The 24,779-nt window shown below is 39.7% G+C and overlaps 1 protein-coding gene across 2 annotated transcripts in view; it reads left to right on the forward strand.

Annotated features, from left to right (window-relative positions):
• The first annotated feature begins 5,566 nt into the window (after positions 1-5,566).
• MLLT3 (MLLT3 super elongation complex subunit) overlaps positions 5,567-24,779 on the forward strand; it is a 278,476-nt gene continuing 259,263 nt past the window's right edge. The window contains exons 1-2 of one of the 2 annotated variants that reach the window (XM_032308670.1): positions 5,567-5,862; positions 7,286-7,466. In XM_032308670.1, the coding sequence (XP_032164561.1) occupies positions 5,851-5,862; positions 7,286-7,466 (193 nt within the window). In that variant the 5' untranslated portion in view covers positions 5,567-5,850. Of the gene's footprint in view, positions 5,863-6,111; positions 6,326-7,285; positions 7,467-24,779 lie in introns of those variants that run through there. The other variant, XM_032308671.1, reaches the window with a different exon arrangement.

Here is a 24,779-nt window from a genome sequence, read left to right on the forward strand (position 1 = left end):
TTTCACAGAGGGTACATAATAGAACTATAATTAGCCATAGCCTCTAGGAGTTCTTTTGATTCAGCACACTGGCGAATGAATATTCCTTCTTTCCTATCAATTTGTATTCCTTCCTAGATCAATAGGTTGTTTGCAAAGCATTCTATCCCTGGATGACAAATTGCTTAATAACAGTCAGAAAATGGGGTCTAAAAGAGATAGAATGGACTAGTAGCCACGCTCTCCTGTGAGAAAAAAGTATGAATTGAAACTGGCAATTAGAAAAAAAAAAAAAAAGAAAAAAAAAAGAAACTGGCAGTTAGATACAGTCATGTGCATTTTGTACAGTTAAAAAAAAGACTAACATAAATTAACATAAAAAAAACCCCTACACATAAATTGTGTCATTGTAGATTAGCTACAAAGTGGATAATATAATCATGGATTATTCAGAGCTGACTGTAAATAGTTTAACCCAACTGGGATACTTGATCCTACCAGAAGGTGGTAAATCATTCACTTCTTAGAGGCTTAGTACTATTTTCAAACCACTGTCAGACCGTTTAATACACGGGAGGGAGTAATTTCTTCTTCCTAAATTTTTTTTGCAGTTTTGTAGTTCTTTATTCTTTTTTAAAGATTTTAGTTATTTATCTGAGAGAGACAGAAAGAGCAGGAGTGGGGGGAGGGGCAGAGGGGCAAGCCAGCGGATTCCCCAACGAGCAGGGAGCCCTGGAGCCTGGGGCAGGGCTCCAGCCCAGGACCCCTGAGATCATGACCTGAGCCGAGTCAGAGGCCCAACAGACTGACCCACCCAAGTGCCCTCTTTTGTAATTCTTTTTTTTTTTTTTTTTTTAAAGATCTAATTTATATATTTGTCAGAGAAAGAGAGAGAGTGCACAAGCAGGAAGAGTGGCAGGCAGAGAGAGAAGGAGGCTCCCCATGGAGCAAGGAGCCTGATGCAGGACTGGATCCCAGGACTCTGGGATCAAGACCTGAGCTGAAGGCCGATGCTTAATAACTGAACCACCCAGGTGTCCCCCTCTTTTGCAGTTTTAATTGAAGTTTGACTTGTCTGCATTAATTTATAACCCTGATATGTTATTTTTTCCACTTTTATCAAATAAGACAAAGTATAGTTTATGATTTTTGACAAAGTGATTATTTTAACTCTCCATTCATAATACGTGACTGGAAGAAGTGAAATCATATATAAAAACAGAATTTCCACTGAAAACCAAGGAGGTCAAATCATTACGTAAAGAAAGTTAGGAAGTTACGCAGTAGCCTTTGAAGAGATGCCAGAAATAATGAAGAGGTACTCAAATAATCTACTTTTTAGATTGTTTTATAGCAAGCAGTTTCAAATTAATCTGTATTTTACCTATAAATATTCCACTGGGGTTCTTGTATATATTAGGAAGTCGTTTTCAATCATACTACATCAACTGACCTCCAATATTTATCTTGTTTCATATTGTTGGTCTTACATAACATCCTTGATTAAATTTCAGGCCTTGAGGTGCTATATTTTGAATTAGGAATACAGCCCACTAAATTAATAAATTATCACTGTGGAGGCACTCTTGTCTTCTGAATGTATAAGTGCATTGCTTAAATTACTCTCAGGGAATAATTTACACATGAAGAGGCTCTGGTGGTTAAAAAAATCTTTGTATATTTCTTATCACTGGAAATAGTCCTAGACTAGGTGCTTAAATGGATATCAAAGCAATTGTTTTTTCAAAGAAGTAATGATTTGTACTATTCTGGGGTTCCCAATACACTATCCTAGAATCATGAATTAAATATAATGTTAAAAATGTAACATTTTGAACCAAAAATTTCCCTAAGAAACAGGGAGACTGTTTCAGCTGAGAAAATATGCTCATGGATCTTGAAAAGGCTTAGTAAGCTTTCTTTCATTGTGAATTTGTTTCTTAAAAGAGCTGCAATGAGGTGAACATAGAGAACACTCCAGATCAAGGAAAGGAAATTAGGACTTGGCTGTTGCAAAAAGATATCAACGCCCCTCCCACCTTATCTAAGTATTAACCAGTGGAATTGAAGGCAACGAATCCTGACTTCCAATCCTGTGCTACTATTTTTCTTGTCCTTGGGATGTTCAGGACAAATCTGTATGCTGCTTGCTTATGTGTGACACAGATCTCTATCCCAAATTTAGGTAAGAAGAAATTAAAAAAAAGCATTTGGTGAAACTTCTCCCCTGTCATTCTTATTTTCTTACAGTCTAACTCTCTGACTGTATGATTCTGGTGAATGAACACATGAATAAAGTATACAGAAAAAGTGCACTAGTATTTAAAAAAATCCTTAATTATTCTGAGTCTAATATTTGTCAGATGTCTGGTGAGTGTCTGTCCCCCCCCCATATATCTTCTTCTCTTTTCCCCCAAATCCCATACTGCAAAGGATAAACAGTGGTTAATTTTTATTGATTTGATTATTGGAGCTTATGCATGAATAATCTATCACAACAAATAAATAGGTAAAATCCTATTAAGAAGAAATAACTGCTCCTTAACAACCTAATTACTCTTTACAGTACCTCTTTATTTTGTGCCGGAAACAACCAAACTGGCCTCAACCTCCACAGTAAACAGAACTATTGTAAATAAAAGTGCTGGAGCCAAAATAATGGTTGAAGAGCTACGGTGATGATCAAGAATTAAGATCTGTCCCAGACACTCTCCTTTTTTTATTCTTTGTCACACATTTAATTTGAAACGATGATGTCAATTGCTTTTCTTTTCTGCTCCTCAAAACTTACGCCACAGTGTTGCATATTGTGCTATATACTAAGTATGAATTTCAATAAAGTAGTTGCTTTTTGGATATTTTTATCCCTAAGCATTACCACTAGAAAATTTTTTTTGGGGGGGGAATATTTAGTACTGGAGAAAATTATCTTAAAATTGATTTGCAAAATATCTTCTATTATTGCACTGTTAAGTATTCAAAAGCTTTCTCAGGTTTTTACCTTAGAGCGCAAAGATCTCCAGTTATGCTGGACAAAATTAATCTGCTGTTATTCCTGTTTTGATAGCTTTTAATTAATAGCCAACTTGTTAAAACAGCTTATGAATGATACATTGAAAGACTGGCATAAATTCCTTTGCCCAAAAGTTGAATCTAGAGTATTTAGGATTGTGTTTTCTTTCTTTTTCTCCTCCTTCTGGTCTTTTTGTTGTAAAGAGGTCAGGTAAGGACGTTGGTGGAAGGGCTCCATGCGCCATCTACTGACCGAATTTATGTTTTCAGTGCCTAGGGAATGAAATTTACCCCCATGGTGGGTTTTTAAAGGAGTCTGAGAGAGGAGGGGTAATGGGAAAAGACCGTCTCTGACTCTAATGGTGCCTCCTCGAATAAATTTTAATCCAACAAACACATAATTCAAAAAAGAGATACCAGTCCCTCAGCACGGGGACAAGTTACAGAGAGAATCACAGGAAAGTCCAGCTGGCATTGGAAGAGGTTAGTCAAACTCTAAAGTCACCTCAAACTTATAATCAGATTGTTGTTTTTCACCTGTGTGTTGAGCTACACTCACTGCCCGGTGCTTGCTGCCTTACAGGAAACGGCTTTATTGTAATGGCACATCCAGATAATCATCAGTTCCCTATCTTATTATTCTGAAGGATTTCTAATTATCTCATCAAAAAGTGAATAATGCATAGCAAGAAGGTCCACCCTTCATGTGGACGCCAACACACAGCTTGTCTACTTAAACTTAGTTCTGATACACACACACACACACACACACACACCTACTTGTACAGATATGCAAGATAATATGCATCTGTGTACATGTGGGTCAGTAGAGAAATAGCCCTTTGATTTGGATTAAAATGTTTCTCCCCTCAAGCCAAAGAAGTTTTCTAGCTTGTAGCTGGGGAGAGGTCAGAGTGTCAATTTTAGTAGTTCAAACCACTGGATTTAGAGTAATGGATTGGAAATTAAAGTTGGCCCGAAGTGCACGGATCTGATTTGGGTTCTCTTTCTGTGAGCAGCTGGGAGAACTGAAAACTAGCAAGTAGGACTCCAGATGCTTCAGGTAACCTCCTTCCCCCTCTACTGCTCTCTTTAATCCAAGGGCTGAGACAACTTGCTTTCGTGGTTTTAAGAAAAGACGAAAACCAGAAAGTTGAGCCAGAAAGAGGAAAAGAGGCAAATAAAGACAGGAAAGCAGGGAGAAGAGAATGAAGCCAAAGGAAAATTCAGGGGGAAAAAAAAAAAAAAGATGGGAGGCGAGGGAAGGGGAGGAAAGAAAACAAAGACGGGCAAAAAAGGAATAAGGGCTAGGAAGATGCAAGGATCTTTCTTTAACCAACCGGAGTTACACCCATCTTTCACTTTCAAATCAATTGTCTAGATCTTATCCGTTTCCTTTGTGAAGGTTGTCGGCGTTGCTGAAGGAAGCTAGTCAGTACTCCTCCCCCCCCACCCCACGCGTGACTGCGCTGCTGAATCCTCGGCCACTGAGACCCAATACCCGAGTGGGAACGTTTGCAGGAGCGCAACTCTGGGAACACTCTTGAGACGGTTTGTCACCTGGGAGCATAACCGGATTAATACCCAGAGTTGGATTACGCTGTCACCAATACGCCTAAAGATTATAATCCAATTTATGCACATTACAGCCAGTATTAACTTTATCTGCTATTTTAAGACTCCCAGTTGCCCCGCGTGTCCTCGGAGGACAATTCTCCAGGTTCTGATGCAACCCACCAAGCTGTCAGGAGGGGAAACCTCCCGAAGAAAACAACTCTAAGCTTGGTCCCTGAGGGTCTGCACCCGGTACTCCCAGGTGTCTCACCTTCACCTGGGCACCGCTTTGTGATGCCTCCCAGCCGGGGATTACCAAGCGGGAGGAGTTCCCTTGGAAGAAAATAGCATTTTTGTTCATTTCATTTTCGAATTTTCTGTGGCGGTGGCAGAAGGGCGGGGAGTGGAGCCGGTGGGCGGGTGCCTGGGAGTAGGTGGGGAAGGGGGCCGGGGGATTGTTGCGGGTTATAACAGTCTCAGCGATTGCTTTTTGATGTTTGTTTGTAGACTGCCATTGCTCTCGCTCAGTCCTTAAGTAAGTTTGTTTGGGCGTGAGTTCTTGCCTTTTCAGCACAAAACCACAAAAAGACGCGGTGGAAAGTAAAAGAAAGCCCCTCCTTCTCCTCCTCGCCCCCCCCCCCCAGCATGCTAACGCCGAAGACTTGATTTAACACCCCTTCTCCGGCTGCTGGGGGCTCTAGGCAGTGGCTACATTCCAGCAGTTTTAATCCGTTTTTTATTGTAGGGCTAGAGGAGTTTACATAGGGGCTGGGATGGCTCCCCAGCTGGCCGCTCTCCCCACTAGCGCCCCTTCTCCGCCCTCTGCTCCACCTCCCCCCGCCACCCTCCCCAGTAGGAACCTGTTACTTTAAGCAGGGCGTTCCAGTGTGGCGGTGCGGGCCGCCGGGGTTTCGGGAGGTGGCCGGTGATTGGCTCCTTCGAGCTCCCCCTGGCTCGCTCGCTCGGCCTCCCCGCGCGCTCCGCCCCGCCCGCGCGCCCTCCCTCCGCCCCGTAAGGCTCTGAGCCCCGGTGTCAGGCGCCACGGCGCATGCTCCGGAATCTCATCCTCTGGCCCTGGAGCTGCTGCTGCTGCTGCTGCTGCTTTTGCTTTTGGGGCTGAGTTTAATAAGCGAGCGAGCGAGCGAGCAAGCGAACGCGGGGGGAAAAAGGCAGAGAATGTCCGCCATCTACCCTCCGCTCCCGGGCGCGCTCTCATTCATAGCAGCCTCTTCATGAATTACAGCTGAGGGGGGCGGGGGAGGGGGGTACCACACAACACCCCAGCAAACCTCCGGGCCCCCAGGCATGGCTAGCTCGGTAAGTACATGCAAAAATAATAATAAAAGATTCCCCCCTCCCCGCCTTTCCTCCCTCGCCCTGCGCCGCCGCCGCCGCCCAGACAGCGCCAGCGCTCCGCGGTTCCAATTAGAGAAAGGTTGGTACGGCTTGCAGGGAGCTGCTGCCTCTCCCTCAGCCTCCGCTCCCCTCCCTCTCTCCACCCCCCCCCCGGCGCGCGCGCGCGCGCACACACACACACACACACACACACGCACACAGACACTCACACACTCGCCCCTCCACCCCCCCCCCCCGCCTCCCTCTCTCCTCGCCTCTCTTTGCAATCGCAAGAAGCGCACTCTCGCTCACACGCGCGCACTCACACACTCACACGGTGGAAGGAGGCGAATAATAACTCAGCCATATTTCAGCCGCCGCCGCCGCCGGGAGCCGCGGGCACAGTCCGGGGACGCGGCGAGCAGCCTCGGCGGCCGCTACGATGGTGCGTTCTCCGCGGCGCGCGTGTGTGAGCCGGAGTGTGCGGGCTGACAGCGGCGGGGCCGCACGCAACTTTGCCCCCGCGCTGGGCTGTGCGCAGTCGAGCCTCGGCGGCTGTCCGCCCGCCGCCCTGCCTTTTTGAATTTTATTTTTTGGGGGAGGTGGGAGCTACTTTGGGGCCACTTTGGCTCTTGGAAGTGTGTTTCGGGGGGGCTCGGTGAGGCTGGCCTCGCCGATCGCGTGGGGGGTTTTTGCCGGGGGGTGCGGGGTGCCTTAAGTTATGGATGCCTCGGCGTGTTTTGCTGCGGGCGTGTGTGTGTGTGTGTGTGTGTGTGTGTGACGACGTCTCATTTTTGTTGTGCACGAAACCAGTGCTAAGAGCACGGGAGTTTGTACCCATCAGCAGAGGCTGCCTGTAGTTTCCATTCCGCCTGGCACAGCGCTCCACACGCACGCACACACACACGTACACAAAGACTTCCTCGGCGTGTGCCTGTCGCCGCGGTACTTTCAGGGAGGGGGCTCACCAGAATCCCCCCACCTCGGGGTCCCGACTGCCTCCCTTCCCACACCGGGAAACCGCCCTGGCATCGCCTCCTAATTGTCTTCTAATTTGTTTCCGATGCATTTGTTGTCGTGCTTGTAGTGGCTGAGTGTGCTTTCCCTCTTCCACCCCCACCCCCGACCCCCGGACCCCCTTCCCGACTGGGGGCAACATTCCGTTACAAACCCTGCGGGTGTGGATGCGGGGCCCCGGCCGCCGGGAGCCGGGCGGGCCGAGTGGGGTGTATTTGGGGGTGTGGGGTGTGCGCGCCCACGCGCGTGAAACGTGGATGCAGAGGGCACCGCCGTTTCCTTTTATGTGCGTTTCAAGAAGGAGGAAAAAAAATGTCAGGCGCAATGTTCAGTGTCGAACGGTCGCCTTCCTGTTGTTCACGGCTGTCTCTCCTCCCCCTGCCCGCAGTGTGCCGTGCAGGTGAAGCTGGAGCTGGGGCACCGCGCCCAGGTGAGGAAAAAACCCACCGTGGAGGGCTTCACCCACGACTGGATGGTGTTCGTGCGCGGCCCGGAGCACAGTAACATACAGCACTTTGTGGAGAAAGTCGTCTTCCACTTGCACGAAAGCTTTCCTAGGCCAAAAAGAGGTAGGGCTCGAATACAAAAGGAGCTTGATAAAAAATGTCTTTGCTCGCGGAGGAAACAATCGCTTGGCCCGGGCGGTCCCCCTGCCCCTCTCCCCGCCCCCCGCGTCGCGCTCGCCGGCGTCGCCTCGGGACTAGGGTGCGCGGCGCCGCGCTGGCCAGGTCCGGGCTCCCGCCCGCGCGCGCGCCACTTCGGCTTCGGGAAAGTCACCGCCAAGAAAGGACCGTCAGGTGTCGAGTGTTTATTCATCCCAAGCCAGCCCTCACCGGTCCTCTGGGGTTAGCCGCGGGTTCTGTGGGGAAGGTGCAATTAGTTGTTGGGTTTGGAAGTGTCGGGGGTGGGGGAGGAGCTGGAGGGAATAAACAGCTTGCGCCTTTTTTTTTTTTTTTTTAACCTGGAGAAATTGAGATTTACCTGCGTTATTAGCAAGGAATGCATGGGATGTAGTTATTGTTCCGTCTCGAGAAGTCGCCTCTCTTTAGGGTCTTCTCGGTCTTCCTGCCTGTGTATTCGGCACTAGGTGCTGGTTGTCAGATTTTCCTTTCAGTGGGTTAGCCACCCCTACCTGGTGCCGTCAGCATTTTCTGTTTAGTCGGGGGTGGGGGGACTTACTCGTCCCTAGCGCCCCCGCCCCATAGCACTTGATTGCCCCTTTGATTTTTGAGCAGCGTCCCGAAGTGTCTTACCCATGGAATCTCCGGGGGAAAGAGGGTCCCTGCAAAGGTTGAAGCTAAGTTTCAGAGGAACGATATGGTCCTGCCTTCTGTTTCAGTCCTTCCCCACCTTGGTTTTTAGCCTGGGTCTCTAGTTTGCATAATCCAGCTCAGCCCCTCCGATCCCAAACATTTCCCATAAAGCGCAGGACGGCTTTGAAAAAAAGAAACGGGGTGTTATTTTGGAGGAAAATTAAAGAGGGTTTAAGAAATCTGATTTCTGTTCCCTTCAGCCTCCGGAAAGCTAGTGTCTGGTTGTTTTAGTTGGATTAGTGGAGGTAACAGTACAAATACAATAAGGTGCTTTGTTTGTGAGCAGGTTTATTTATCTAACTCGACACAATGGTTAGTAGTTATCTTCCATTTGATCCGTAATCTTTATTGGCATCTAGAACTCCTGCAGTTTCTTAGAGTAACATCATAATAAATCCATTCTGCTTAGAGCTACTGGAAATTATTGAGCATTGAGGAGCTGAATAAAGAAAGGCGAAATGCTGTGTGCCTCCGAGGTGGCAGAGGTTTGTGCTGATGCTTATTTTTGTTTCCAGAGCTCATGTGATGGGTTGTAGGATTGTATATTTTGCCTTTAGTGGTTTGTTTTAGAGCTCCTCATGAGAACTTGAACAGTTGAATTTGATGGGCTTTGCTGGATGGTTAATAAATGAATCCAGCCTCTAATAGAGGGGTAGCAATATGCGTGGCCTCTAGGAAATTGCCTTTCGATTTTTTTAGCATTTTAGATCAAAATGTAGCCAGAGAGCTTTTACTTCGTATTTCCTCAGTATTGTAATTAGGATGAGTATTGTCAAGTTTTCTGTCACTGTGTGAGGTTGGGTGTGATGCTTGCTTCTCCCTCTCCCTTTTCCATGTGTCTGTAGAGCCACTGCAGAGGAGTTTAAACAAAAGAAACCACCTTCTAAGATCCTTGGTATCCACTGTTAGGACCATTTGGCTGCTACTCACTTCGAAATGAAATACATTGAACAACAACAAAAAAAGCAGTATTTGTTGTATTAGGAAAATGAAGACAGTTGGCAGAAGACGTAGCTCTTAAGATAACTTTGTTTAGGCTCTTTAACAATCAAGCAGTTGGCATTATGAAATGAAATGAAAGATGACCAGCCTCCCCAGATTTCAGCACTGTTTCTGTGCTTCAGTGTGTCTGTGGCACTGTTCCCCTGCTTGTCCCCTGCTTAATGATTTTCTGTCCAGCCAAGGGAACGGGAGGGTGCTGGCCTGCGCAGCCCACACCTGGGAGTTGTTGCTAGGCGTGGTAAGCTGCTTGATAACACTGATGTCTTAGCCATCTCTAGTGAGAGATGCCTGCTTGCTGAATGGGCTCTTCAATTTTTTATTTTCAGCTGTGGACTTTCTTTATGTAGTCTATATGCCATTGTTTTAAAATGTTTATTTTTGGATTTTTATTTGTATGTGTGCTTCCCATGATGTGACAAGTCCTGGGAAAAATGCCAGCTTACATAGCCCAGGAGAGACCTTGTCATACTGTAATTACACATGATTCAGATTGCAAGAGAAGGTTTCTCTGTTCATTGGGAATAGTTAGTTGTAAATTTCAAGTAACACCGAACATGCCACTTAATCCTGGGACTTACTTTGGGCTTATAAAGTCTTTGAAAGTGGTAAGAATAAATACAGAATAAGGATGCCAAGCATTGTAGCGTCTACTTCAGTACCTTTTAAGGTGTTATATTTGCCATTTTATAGATCTGTAAGTGAAAAATTGGAAATGGGGAGAAATTGCAAGAAGGGCTTTGTGAAAAATCTTAGTTACAAGATATTTAAAAGAAATGCACATATGCCCAGCTGTAAGTGGCTATTGATAATAACAGGTTAAATCACTTTCACCGTATACAGTAACTGATAATCAGAAGTGGACCTTTGCACTGAGGATGAACTGCTCAGCCACGAAGGTGGATGAGTCCTTAGTTTTACGAATCTTTGGTTTGGAAAAGCAAATTGATTTTCAGGTTGATTTCCTTTATTTCACAGTAATATTATGAGAACTTATAGAGGAAGAAATTATAGTATTTTCAACTTGTTGCCTAATGAGAATTACATGTACCATTTCAGAATTGAGCTAATTGGACTTGAATTAATGAAGGTTTACTCTGTTCCGAAGATGGGTTGGAGACTTAAACTTAAAATTACTAGCACAGAGTACTAGAAGAGAGATTTTGATGAAATAGTGAAGCCGGGAATATCCATTAGCTGGTACAGAATAGGCAGGTCAGAGTATAATGCATTTTAAAACTATCTACTTGCAAAAAAAGACCGTATCTTATTTGTTAGTACCAAAGATTTATAATAGTCTGATATGACTGAAATGAATGGTCACATTCAAAACATTTCATTTAAAATATTAATGTTTTCATCTTCAGTATGATGTGAGTTTGAGTGAACTTTCTTTCCAATTATAGCCATTCTTAACTTGCAGTCTGTTCCATTGACATTTATGATATGAAATCTGTTGCTTATTATTTTATGTCAGCTAATTTGGCCATTGGTATGATTTGATAGCTTTTTATTTCTAGCCCTAGTCCTTTGAGTGGGCAGATAAAGCATAATAAATCCACACTTAGAACTTTCCTTTGATTTAAGTGGTTGAGCCCAGCATTACTGTGTAGTTCTGATTTGTGTTAAGGAGTCTTCTGAAATAATTTGGGTAACTTTTTATCAGGGTTCCTAAAATTTGAGACCAACCAGTTGCAGATACTGCACGTACCTGGTGTGTTTTCTCTTCTGAGGTGGTTAAAGGGTTTCAGGAAAAAGTAAAAATGTATAGCTAGCTATTCTGATACATTCATCGAGTGTTAGAAGATTTATGTAGAGTTCTGTATGGAATTCAAATGACCATTGAGAGCAGTTCTACTACTTGGCATTTTGAAGCAACATACAGCATAATTTTCCAAGGCACTTAAAAGCTGAATTATTGAAGGAAATCTCCTGCTTTTAGTGGGAATGTAAATTGGGCACGGACATTTTGGAGGGCATTTGGCAACATCTATTAAGATTTTAAATGTTTACACCCTTTGACCCAGCAGTTTTACTTCCAGGGATTTTCCAGCAGATCCAGCTTCACAGCTACACAAAGTTACAGCATATTGCTTGTGACTTTTTTAAACAGCAGAAATTTGGAGGCAAGCCATATAGGGGACCCCCAGCTGGGTACAGTAAAATGATGGGTGGTCTGTTAAAAGGGGGTAAATCTATTCGTAGACGCAGGATGATCAGCAAGAGATACTAAGTGAAATAAGTCGCTAAATCAGTGCGATCCCGTTTAAAAAAATATGCTTATACAACTAAAAAGTGCATATGTGTATGTGTATAAGTAAATGAATTTTGGTTGAATGGGAACCCAGCTCCTACCAGTAGTTTTTTCTAATGCGTGCTCATGGTGTTGGCAGTGATAGGAGGTGTTTTTGTAGTGTTTGATTTTTTTTTAAAGTTAATTCTGTGTATTTAAAACATTCCAGTGAGCATTCATTACTTTTTAAGACTAAAAGTCCAAGAGTAAAGACACAACATAGAACTATCTTGGGTAGATATTGTTGCTCAGTGGTGAGAAGTTATGGTTAGGAATTACAGACTTATATTCAAATGCTGGCTTAAGAGACTCCTAGTGTGATATTTTTAATTCTCCCCCCTTAAGATTTTATTTATTATTTGAGAGAAAGTATGAGAAAGAGAGCAGAAGCAGGAGGAGGGTGAGGGAGGAGCAGACTCCCCACTGATCAGGGAGCCCCAACACGGGGCTCCATCCCAGAGCCCTGAGGTCATGACCTGAGCTGAAGGCAGATGCTTAACCAACTGAGCCACCCAGGCGCCTCCCCAGCTCCTTCTGTGATCTTGAGCAAGTCATTTCTCTCGGTTTTCTCACTTGGGTTCTCATCTATGTTCCTGGAATGATGAAAGAATAGAACCATTACCTCATAAATTGAGGATTAAATATGAATCAGCTGTTCTCAAATTTATTTGCCTTAAGACTGCTTTACACTCTCAAAACATAGACTCCACAGAGCTTTTCCTATGTAAGTTATATCTACCGATATATACAGTATTAGAAATGAAACCTGAGACATTTCAAAAGTTATTTATTAATTTGTTTAAAGATAACAATAATCAACCCGTTAAAGGTAGCATGTGAAAAGTATCTTAATGAAACATGAGTATTTTCAAGAAAAAAGAGTGAGAAGTGTGGTATTAATTTTTGTGTGTACAGATCTTTTTGATGTTTTGGAATAATTGGATCAGCTTCCGTGCTTCTGCATTCATTCTGTTGGATTACCACACGTCAGGTAGCCTCTGGCAACCTCCACAGTACTCGTGAGAGAAGGCGTGAAGGAGGCAAATAATGTCTTAGAGTCGTTGAAAAAATAGGTTTTCCCTGGGAAAGGTTTTGGGGATCCTGGGATCCCTGAATACGCTCAGAGAACCTCTGGTATAAAATATTCAACACAGAACCTGGCACAGATCAACTCCTTTATTACTATGTGGAAGCTGAGTTTTTAAAGCCATTACTATCGTTGCTAATAAAAACATTTAATGGAAAGAGGAAAGATAAGTCTTCCAAGGTATTTGACATGGTTACATTCCATTATAACAATTATCTAACAATTTTTTTTTTCAGAAAAGGAAAATCCAAACTTGGGTTTTAGTGGATATATTTTATAGTTAATATCCTTGTCCAGTTTATGGCATATTATTTGTATAAGCAGAAGCCTTTTACATCTGTTATTTTAAGTGACCCTCTGTAGGGTCCCTCTGGGAGCAGGGCAGGGGTATCAGTCGGTTTCATAATTTTACCTTAAAGATTCTTTGTTCGTTCTTGATTTTTTTCAAGTTTCCTTCCAGGGGTCTTCCATGGGCCAACCTTCGCCCTTCAGTTGTTTTTCTGGTCAACTATTACAGATAACCCTCTGCTACTTAACACAGCTTTTACAGTTCTAAGATGCAGATTTTTTTTCTCTTTCTTTCTTTCTTTCTTTCTTTTTTTTTTAAACTTAGTGACTTAAATCTTCAGAAGGTAACTTGGAAAGCTTAGATAGGTAGGAGAGGAGGAGATGTGAAACACCATTGTCCCAATTACATGATTAAGCAAGGACTTAGTGTATTACTGAACTTTAGTCTCTAATATTTATTGGAGAGATTTTCAAACAATTTGGATCCCTGATCTCAGGGTTTCTCACTGTCCGGTTGGAAGTAATACAGAATTCTATAATTTTTTCCCTTGGCTTTTATACTTGCTTGATTCTATGTTTCATTCCTCAAGCAAGAAGCTACCATGTAGAAAGAGAAATTCTTGTCTCAGTGATACATATTAATATTCTTTTGAAACATTTTGCTTTGTGTGTGTGGCCAGAGTCTCTGTAGTTCATTCTCTTCCTTGTAACATACATTTTCATGCTTTAATCTTTTATTCTTTTGTATTTTGTGGTTCTCCGCATTCTTGTTTATAGTGCTGTATTCATTTCTGAGAACACAGTTTGTCTGGAAAAAGAGTCCATTGGTATTACAGGTATCTCATTAGTATTTTTAAATTTACAGATATAGAACTTTGACAGTGTACAATCCAGCTTTTATGAGGAACCCATGTATTTTTTACATGCATTTGAAAGTGATGTTATTTTATTAATTTATAGGTGTGTGTTCATTGTGAAAAATCAAACTATAGAAATATGAAGAAAAGGGTTACCTGAGAATTCTTTATAGAAAGCCATAATTAATATTTTAGTAGATATCTGTTCCTATATACAAACACACACACACACACACACACACACACACACATACATTAACTGTAAATTACCTGAATTCATTCAACAGGTAGTTTTTTGAGGTCCTGTGTGGCTAGGACACGTCCAGGAGCTGGGGCTATAGCATAAATGAACATTTCTGCCCTCCTGGTATATGGTGAAAAAGCATCTTTTTAGGGCTGGATTTTATGGTATTACATCAAATATACATTTGTTACAACTTCACATAGACAGATTGCTCTTAGTTTTAATTTGTTAGGATTAATGCTATGATGAACATCTGAGGCATTCATTTTTACATTTTTTCCTGTAATTTCCTTGTGTTATATTTACCAGAAGGGAGGTAGCTGAGACAAGGTGTATAGATTTTAAATTTTGATAGTCGCATTACCAAACTTACCTCCAAAAAGATTGGTTTATGTTTCCCCAGGGATTGGATGAATTCCCTTTTCCCTATGTGGTTGCCAGTACTGGGAATTAACAGTTTGTTGTTGTTTTTTTTTTTTTGTCGTCGTTGTTGTTGTTGTTGTTTTGGTAACTCTTCATCAATTTGCTGGATGAAGCAGAACTTCATTTTTATTTTCATTTATTTGATTAATAGCGCTGCATTCACGTGTCTATATATTTACTATTGTCGTTTATGATATGCCTATTTTGTGCCATTGTTCTAGTTCTCAAAAAAACAAAACAAAAAAACCCCCATGAAAATACAAAGGAAAGAATGATATAACAAACATTCACATCCCCACTACCAAGGCTGGATAAATGTTTACATTTTATCATATTCGAATCTTTGTTTTGATTTTAGGGAATTAGATATTATACTAGGCAGCTAAAGTTTTTAGATGCTTCCCCATCCTTTCTTTCAACTCTTCAGACGTTCTTTCTTTCTGTTTATGTACATTTGCACGTTTATACTGCTGCAAGTAATAGTATATTATGTTATAAAATCTCCATAAAGAGTATCATACTAGATGAGTCCTTTTTAAAAATCGAGATGTAATTTGCATACTGTAAAATTCACCCCTTTAAAGTGTAGCGTTCAGTGGCTTTTAGTATATTCACACGGTTGTGGGACAATTAATTGCCACCCTTTAATTCCAGAACATTTTCATGAGTGAATAATTTTGTAGCTTACAGTTCCCCCCCCTCCCCCACGTATTTTAGCCTTTTCACACACAGTTCATCAGTAGAGAGTCAATTCATTTCTTTTAATTTCTTCTGTTCACTATTTTCATGGTAGGAAGAGGTTCTATGCTTACTTTTCTGTTCCCCTATTAAAGAATATATAGGTCATTGTCTGCTCTGTGCGGTGAGCATCTTTGAATGTGTTACCTTGTACAGATGAACAAGATTTTAGATATAGGCCTGGAATTTGAGTTGTGTGTGCGTTTTCATTTGTATTAGACATTGTCAGATTGCTCTACAAAGTTGGTCGTGACGGTTTATACTCTGTCAGGGAATAAGGTCCATTTTCTGTACAGCTTGGCCAACGTTGGATATTTTCAGATTTCTTATTTTCATACTTAGTTGAAATATGGTATCTTTTGTTTTCGTCTGCATTTCTCTGGTTTTTTGTGGGGTTAAGCATTTTCTCTATGTTTACTGACCATTTGGATTTCCTCTTTATTGACTTTTAAAAATGTCCTTTGTCTTTTTTAAAAAAGAAACTTGGGATCTTTGTCTTTTTCTTATCTGTAGGGTGTTAATCCTTTGTTGTTTGCCTTGAAAATATCTTGCCGCATTTTTATTTCTTTTTCTTGTAGCCTAATGTATGGTATCTCTTTGTCATACACAAGTTTTTAATTTTGCCAAATTGACCTATTTTGTTTTGTTTTCCTGTGTGGTTTTGGGGTTTTGTTTAAGAATATAATTTGTGGACTTGGTAATATGCTTAACCAACAGACTTTATACATGCAGGATACAGGGAAAGGACTGCTGAGAAGTATGAGAAACAGGAGGTTCCTGCCTTCAACATGCTTGTATCTTGTAGAGCTGGAAAGGACATTTGAGATTCTGCATCCTTTTTTATCCTCTTTTTATTTTGAATTGGAGGCCTAGAAATGTGAAGTGATCTTGTATGTAGACACAACGAGTCACAGGTGTGCTGGTGCAAAAAGAGAGCTGGTAATAAATGGTGGTAAATGTTTACTTTTAAAATGTTGAATAATTGTTCACTTATATTAGCAGACAAATGTTCAGCAAAACCTGCTTTTGTAGACATGATCTAGGATTTAATTAAGTGGTGGTAACCATGGTAGATACTGCTTAAGAGGGGAAAGTTCTACAGCTACTTTCAGGCAAAATCAAATTTATTGGGTGGATTAATTTAAGGTTCTCCTTTGAGATGAAATCATTAGGAAAATTTGATACTGAATGGTAGATATCCCCTGATATTTTGCCTTCCCACCGTGGTGGGATTGCAATTCCATAAATGATCCAGAACATAGTTTTTTAAGAAATAATTTTGTGTGATGAAATCCTTTTAAGTGTGATAATTTTGCAGTGGTTAAGGCCTGAAGGAGGCTATTATTGAATTTCTAAACAAATAAGGCTAGTATTTGGATGTGATTTAGTTGGTATGTAGTAGTTAACAATTAACTTTTTGGATAAAATCAGTGCATCACCTTTTTTTAAAAAAATAATTAATTTATTTATTTTTAAAGGTTTTATTTATCTATTTGACAGAGAGAGATCACAAGTAGATCATGACCTGAGCTGGATGCAGCGGCTTACCCACTGAGTTATCCAGGCTCCCCTCATCTTTTTTTTTTTTTTTTTTTTTAAAGAAAATTATGGCTTGGGGCGCCTGGGTGGCTCAGTGGGTTAAAGCCTCTGCCTTCTGCTTGGGTCATGATCTGATCCTGGGGTCCTGGGATTGAGCCCCACATCGGGCTCTCTGCTCAGCAGGGAGCCTACTTCCTCCTCTCTCTCTCTCTGCCTGCCTTTCTGCCTACTTGTGATCTCTGTTTGTCAAATAAATAAATAAAATCTTTAAAAAAAAGTAAAGAAAATTATGGCTTATCTTGAACTTAATCGTGAGTTCCATTTATTTAAAATAATGTTCATTAGTGATTATAAAGATGATCAGTTGGATTTAATTAGAGTTATTACCCATGTCAGAAGATTGATATTCTCTGAACCAAATAAATTTTAAAATATTTGATTTTGCCAAAAGTAAATTTTTTCTTTGTTTTCAGCAGAAATTATTAGTTATTTTCCCATCAATACCAGGCCAAATCCTGTGTGTATGTATTGATTTTAAAAAGCAAACTATACATTAGCAATTTCCTAAAATATTAATAACAACAGTGGCCTACACAGTAGGGAGAGTTGCTTGCCTCTTAATGTATCTGGATATAAATTTAGTCTGCATGATACCTTTAATCTTTGAAGATAGGTTTTATGCCCTTACATCTACTCCCTCCCCCAGAGCGGTGTTGGGAGAGATTACGATCAGATTATTCTATGTCCCTATTTATTTTGACATAGATTTGTAACATTTTGGATGTTTAAAAGTAAGGTTCATTGGCCTTTTTGTTATACCCATAATTTTTCTTTTGTTTAATTTCTTTCCCTGTTCTGTTTTACAAGCAGTTGTTTTGTAGTGACTACGTGAAAAACAGTTTAGGCTGTTGGGATTTGGTTGCTTTTAGTGGGATAGTTTATTCAAAATGTTGACGTAGCTCCAGATTGCCTTATTAAAGATGCTTGTTGTAGGACTTTTCCTACCTGTGCGCAGAAATAGTAAGGAGCAGTGGGAAGCTTCTTCCTTATCATATAAACACTGAGCAGGAGCTCGTGTTCTATGCTCCATCAGTCCTGCACTGGCCTCCCCTCATATGTCTGTTTGTTGTTTCTCCTAACGGGTTAGTTACTCATCCCATGAGATGGGACCTGTATTATCACTGCGGATAGCACTCATACCTTCCATCAGTGTAGTCTGGATGCTGGAAGTTTCTGGCAGCAGTATAACATAAAGGCAGATAGGTATTGCTAGTCGGTAAGAGTTTTAGAATCCTGACTTCAGCCTCCACTCCCCTAAGTGGTAAATTATTGCTCCATGTTCAGAAACTGATTTCTTCTGTACCTCTAATAATTGACTTTGTGTAAACAGAACCACCACCTGAATTTAGCAGGAAGCATTGTGTCAGCTGAGAATCACATTTTCTAGAAGGAGTTTTAGCCTATGTTATAGGCAAAAATGAATGTTTCTCCTTTTCTGTCTTTTCTTCCTTCATCTTTTTTTCACCTACTTTGGTGCTTTTTAAAAAGCTAGCCACAAATTTTAGAGACTTGGCTAGGTCTGTCACTTAAAAAAAATTTTTTTTTAAGCTACTTAATCCATGAAATACAACTAGCCTTTTAGCTGTAAAAATAGGAGTCAGGTGGGGGTGCCTGGGTGGCTCAGTGGGTTGGGCCTCTGCCTTCCACTCAGGTCCTGGTCTTGGGGTCCTAGGATTTAGCCTCACATCTCACGTTGGGCTCTCTGCTCTGTGGGGGGCCTGCTTTCCCCCTCTCTCTCTGCCTGCCTCTCTGCCTCCTTGTGATCTCTCTCTGTCAAATAACTAAATAAAATCTTAAAAAAAAAAAAATGAGTCAGATATATTCCAGAAACTTGTAGAGCAGGATTTAGCAATGCAGTAGAAAAGGCCCTGTCCTGGGAGGCAGAAGGGATATGTTTGGACTGAATAAGCTCTGTGGGCTTTTCGAGCTCTGAAATATTATTTTTCCTTAGTTTTTTTTTTTTTTTTTCTTTTAAGGGTAAGTTCTGAGCATATCCTTCCTTTGTCTAGTGTTTTCCTAATGAAATAACTACCATTTATTAGACCAACTATGTATTGGTTATCATGTTGTGGATAGACATGTGTTACTGTATTTAATTTCTTATGTTTCATAATGTGGTAGTTTGGAGAATAATTTTTTTTGAAAATAGAAAATTATTGATATGAACGTCAGCATATTGGAATTTTACCTTTTTTAATGGTGAGTGAGCAGTAAGCTGGGTCATCTACCCTAACAGGGAAGTAGGGGAATTAACCAGATAGGTGATTACGGTTTTGTTATGAAAAGTTACTTTCTCATAATCTCAGTGCCATTTATGCCAGCCATCAACACTACTTGTAGGTTGGAACATTCCAAGAACTCAGGATACCATATGTTTATTTGAAACTTCTGCTTCAAATATGGCTCTTGACCAGGTCATTAGACCATTGAATTTTTCATGAAAATTAACTGAATTTTTTTTTCTGTTTCATATAATGTAGGCCAGACCTTGAAATTTTGTCCTTGTGTTTTTCTGAAGCATCATGTTTCAGATAACTACTTGTGTTTCTCCTATCAACAGAATAGTTGGGGACTTTGACTTACCATGTAAACAGGTTAAAAAAGTATGGTATATCAAATATTTGATCATTCATGATACTTTCAGGGTTTTTCTATTTAATAATTCAGATGCTTAATTGAAGTTGATTTGAAAAGCAGTTACTCTTCCAACTTTTTACATGTGACTTGCTGCTAATGTAAAAAACAATTCTAGTTATCATTCCAACTAGTTAAAGGGAATTGTGAATGATGCTAGAGTGAAGGATTTATTTACACAAATATGCAAAAATATAGAAATGCAGACAATTTAAAGAGAGCAGCAAATAAATGAGAATTATGTTTAAAGGCCACTTAGTAGCTTGAAGTTAGTGTTACTTGACATAGTAGCTTTCTGTAGAGGCTTTTTTTTTTTTATGGTTTATTTTTATCATTGATTTTAGTACTTGATTCAGTCCATTATCTTTGTATGAGAATGGCCAGAATTGTTCATTACTCACATTTTGAGAATTGTGTGAGAGATAAAAATACATCAGTGAAAAGATGGAAAGAACATACTTAGCAAAATGTTAATAGAAGTTATCTCTAGGAGATGGGATATCAGGAATTAAAAAAAATATATTAAATTGGCTTTATTCCAAAATTCAGTACCCCCATCCAGCAAATAGAAAGAGTTCAGGAAATGCTTATACTGGGTTTTTTGAGCTTTCTTGAATAAGGCATAATTATCTTGTGTGAAGGTAAAACTAGATACTTAAATGTACATATGGACATGTTTACAATAAGATTTTAATTTTTTTTAAGTTTGATCTCATTTAGAATATAAAAATGTCTTTCCCAAGGAACACTTTCATATTTTGTTATTTGGAATTTTAGTCACCTTGTCATTTTGAGTGTTTCTTTTAATAGCACTTATATATGCACAGATGTTTCAAAAGTTGATTGTAAACTTTAAGAAAAACATCTAAATGATATTCTTACCTTTCTTAACAAAGTTGCTGTGTTGAAGTTGTAAAATGAATCAGATTAACCTGATTTATGAGTACGTGATTCATAGACGGTGTTCTTTGTAGCAGAAAGACAACCGTTGTTTAGTATTTCAGTACAGTGTACATTTTTGAAGCACTTAAGAATGTTTTGAAAAGTTTCGATTTTTTTTTTTCCTGTTGAGTTTGATGAGCTTGTTAATTAGTGTGTTTATCTTGATGTGTATAGTATTGGAAAATTTTCCAGAGCCTAAATCTGACTTTAAAAATTGACACCAAATGAAAAGGCATCAATCATGCTTAGATGTCATAGTGGCAGGAATAGATGGGATCTGTAGTTGCAAATAAAGACCCATTTCCATCTTGTGTCTTTGTATATAATTTGGAAGTTAAATGTTAAATTATGAGAAATAGAAAGTACCCGGACAACTACCAAAAGCAAGATAAAAATAGTGTTTGGGGGAGGGAAAGAAGAGATGGTTCTTTTTGAACGGATGCATACGTGTGTAAACACAAACAATATTTTAGGATTGAAGCAGTTCAAGTAATATTTTGTATATAACTGCAAAAATAACCAGAAGTTTTAAAAATGAAAATTAAAATGTCATTTCGTGTTTTCTATACAGTACAGATAGATTAATACAGACATTCCTTAAACACAAGTAAAAGAAATAATTTCTAAAAATAAAAAAGATTTCTGCAAAGATGGAGTTAATTTTAGTTGTCTTAAAGGTCTCTTTGCAACCCAAAATTCATCTAGTTAAGTCTATGATATTATGATATGTGGGATATTAATATCTTTACCTTTATAACATTAAAAAGAATAACCACTGAAAGTAGTATGTGCAAATGCATATCAAAACTGTACGTCAACTAAGAATAAGTCTGTTTTCCCTTTGGTTTTAGCTGCTTTTATGAAATTCATAAATGACAGATTAACTCCACCTCAGAATGTGAAATATAAAAATTGATGTTTGTGATCAGACCATTTCTTTATTAGCTGTTTGAATAAAATTGCCACTTTAAGTTCCATTTGCTAGCATTCGGAGTAACATTTTCCATGGTCTTCATTTAGTTCTGCTGATAAATTTTTATTTAACTATTTCTATTCCTTTGGAGAGAATTCTAAGTGGGATTCATAATAGCCTGGATTCTTTTTTTCAGGGTTAAGATGTGTATGAAAATGAGGGAAATAGACTCTTTGGCCCCATGATTACAGCTCCCCATATTTGCTTACTATTTTTATTATTAATTTATGTAGATGGCTTAACTGCAAATATAGAAAATCAAGTCATTGTTTTAAAACTTATTCTAACTGAATCCTCAGGGGATCACACTTAAAACTTGGAGAGTTTGAGTAATATGAAGACTTGGTTTGAGTATTGCAGATTGTTAGAAATTCCAAATTTGGTACTAAATTAAATATACTCCTAGAATTTTATTAGAGTACAGACAAAGCTATAGTAGACCAAGATAATGTATAAATGGCCCTTATTTGGAGCATATAGAGTGGGAGCATATTTTGCAGTGAAAGGGAAACTAAAGGAGAAGGTGTTCTCTACTTGTAGACTTGTAAAGGCCTCAGAGTTTTCTTTATGTTATTGTAGAAAGACATTATTTTTGCTTTGGCGTGCTTAAAACTAAAGGGCAAATGATCCAAAAGAATAATCTTGAAATTCAATAGCAAGAAAACTACTTGACATTGTGGGCTAGAGGCCAGCAAACGTGTTGCTTTCATTGAATGCGTGGGAAATGGGGCAGGCCTGGAATTTAAAGAGACAGGGTGCAGTACGCTAGAAAAGAAAAGCCCCCCTGTATGATTTGCCTACTGGGAGAAAAAAAAAAATAGACTTACAGTTTCCTCTAAAGGATCTTTATTGGATCAACTATTTAAGACACTGAGTGAATTTTTCCTAACTCTGCCTCCCATCTCCCTTAGCCATCTTCTCATTGAAATTGGTGCCGGGTAAATTTGTTTATAACAGAGGAGAAGCAGCTTTTCAAATAAAAGTACTTTGTAGCCTGTTCAAATGGAGTATAATGTAATTCTCCCTGAAATTGAGCACTTATTACTTTGTTTATGTAGCTGTTTAAAAAGGGGGGAGGGTGCGATGAGTATTGTGAGGGGACTACTGGAACTTTTGCTTTAGAAATTTCTCTTTTTTTCTGTCTGAGTTTCCTCCCCCATCCACTCATGAATCCCCCTTGGCTCCCTCCCCCACCTCCCACAATCCCTCAATAAAATAGTATTTAAAAGACTTGAATAACCAGTCCTATGTACCAGCTTCTTGCTCGAGGCAATAATGTTGTACTATTTTCAATGGGTGGTCTTGAATCTCCATGGGAGATTTCACAGGCAGTGGGTTCCATGACCCACTAAGTGTATTATTTTGAACATACCCAGTTAAATTCCTGAGCCATAGAGAATATACAGAGATAATTTTACATGATTGAAGTCCCATAGTTAATTACTTACAAATCAATTTATTTAGTTTTATTTGAAAAATTTATGGTTTAAATCCCTAAAAGTGACACATATTATTAACCCAGGATTTGAGGTTTCCTTTTTAAAACAAGTAAGCCATTCATACATGTCAATTCAGGAGTACCCATTTGCGTGTATATTTTAATTCATAGGTTTTTTTTGGTTGTTTGTTTGTTTTAATTTTTTTCCCTTTAGGAAACCAGCAACTAGTAGTCATTTCCAAATGTTAAGTTGTTGAAATCCTGTTTCTCCTACGGGAGATACTGTAAGATGATAGGACTTACAGTAAAAAAAATAGATCACATAGGTTTAGAATCAGTATCTTTTGCCTGTGGCATATAGCCGAAATGTATACCAGCCTGAAATTTCACTAAAATTGCTTTGGGTCAAACCTCCGTGGAAGCAAGCAGGATTGGAATTAAAAATTAAATGCTGGATTGAGATTGCCCTGTAGGGAAGAAAAATGTTTCTTTAGGTGAATTTACTTAAATAAAACAATGTATTTACTTCTATGTTGTAAATATTGAAATGGGAACTGCTGCTATCCTGCCCATTCCTGCTTAACTTGGTTGAAAGTAATTTTGGGAGTTTCTTCCCAGCGTAAACCTGTGGTTATTCACCAGAGTGATAACCTAACTTTGTTGGGTCACTGATTTGATGACTTTTCCCCCCTTATTTACATTCTTGAGAAAATTAATTAATTTCTGAAGAATGTTGGATTTCTATTTCGAGTACATATCTTTAAGTCCTCAAATACCTGTTTTCCATCAGCTAAGTCGATAAGCCTTTCGGAGCAGGTATCCTAGATGTGTTGGTAAATCCAGATGTTCTATGATGAGAGATCATTTGTGTTTATTGTAAACAATGTAAGTAATTTTAGGTGGAAAATTACAGGCTTGGAAGAGCTGAGTTTGTTTCTTGTATAAAAATTATTGTACACTTGGGGCACCTGGGTGGCTCAGTGGTTTAAAGCCTCTGCCTTCAGCTCAGATCAGAATCCCAAGATCCTGGGATCAAGCCCCGCATTGGGCTCTCTGCTCAGCAGGGAGCCTGCTTTCTCCTCTCTCTCTGCCTATTTGTGATCTCTGTCTGTCAAATAAATAAAATCTTAAAATTATTGTACACTTGTTTGAGGTCAGAGATGAAACGATGTGACTTCTGTTTTCTTCACTGCAAAATTCACATCATTTTAATGTCTCATCAGTTTACGGCACTAAATGTTTGCCTTTTCTTTTTTAGCTCAGGACTAGTCCTTGAGCAGCTAAAAAGTTTTCCAGTAGTTTTTAATAAGTGGGTTTAAAGCAGTGATAGCCATCCGAAGTTTAACTTGTATAGCCAGCATTTAAGAGTTATTAAGATTGTCTCCACACAAAAAAGAAACTGCTCTTAGGGTCCGTCTGTACATGTGAATAGAAGTTAAAGGTTGGTTCAAAATTAGCTTGTCAAGTAAACTTTCTGACTGACGAATAATTTTGTTTTCATTATCCGTTCCCTTGGCTGAAAATGAAATAGAAACGATCTGGTTACTAAAGACGGGCGCTGTATTGGATCACTTCCTTGAGCTTTTGCTATGATTGTTGAAGGCAAAGTTAGACAGCTGCTGTAGATTTTGCCAGTGGCCTCACAAAAGAAGTTGTTTAACCCTGTTAGTTTCAGACCCCGTTATTTCTACTTTGCAGATATCCTTGCTGTGTTCGGTATGAACCATGTCTTCTCTGTGTTAGATATGAGTCTCTGGGACCGCGATTTGAGCTTGTGATTTATAGAAAGGTGGTATAGCAGAAAATGAGTAATTTTAGGACTCCATTACTATACAGTTTCATGTCTTAAAGTATGAAAAATCTCAACAGGTTTGCATATATTGTGGCAGATTTAAAAACTGAGACTTTTCTGTTAGACTTGGTTTTTTGTACCTGAAGATTGTTAGGGAATTGGGAAAATTGTGAAAAGTGGTGAAAATGGAGTTTGACTTAAAATCCATGACAGTTGGGTATTTAACTGTCCTTTTTGGGGCTTCAGGTCCAGAGGAAGTACT

This window comes from Mustela erminea, chromosome 12, assembly GCF_009829155.1.
Source record: "Mustela erminea isolate mMusErm1 chromosome 12, mMusErm1.Pri, whole genome shotgun sequence".
In the NCBI taxonomy this organism is placed as follows: Eukaryota; Metazoa; Chordata; class Mammalia; order Carnivora; family Mustelidae; genus Mustela; species Mustela erminea.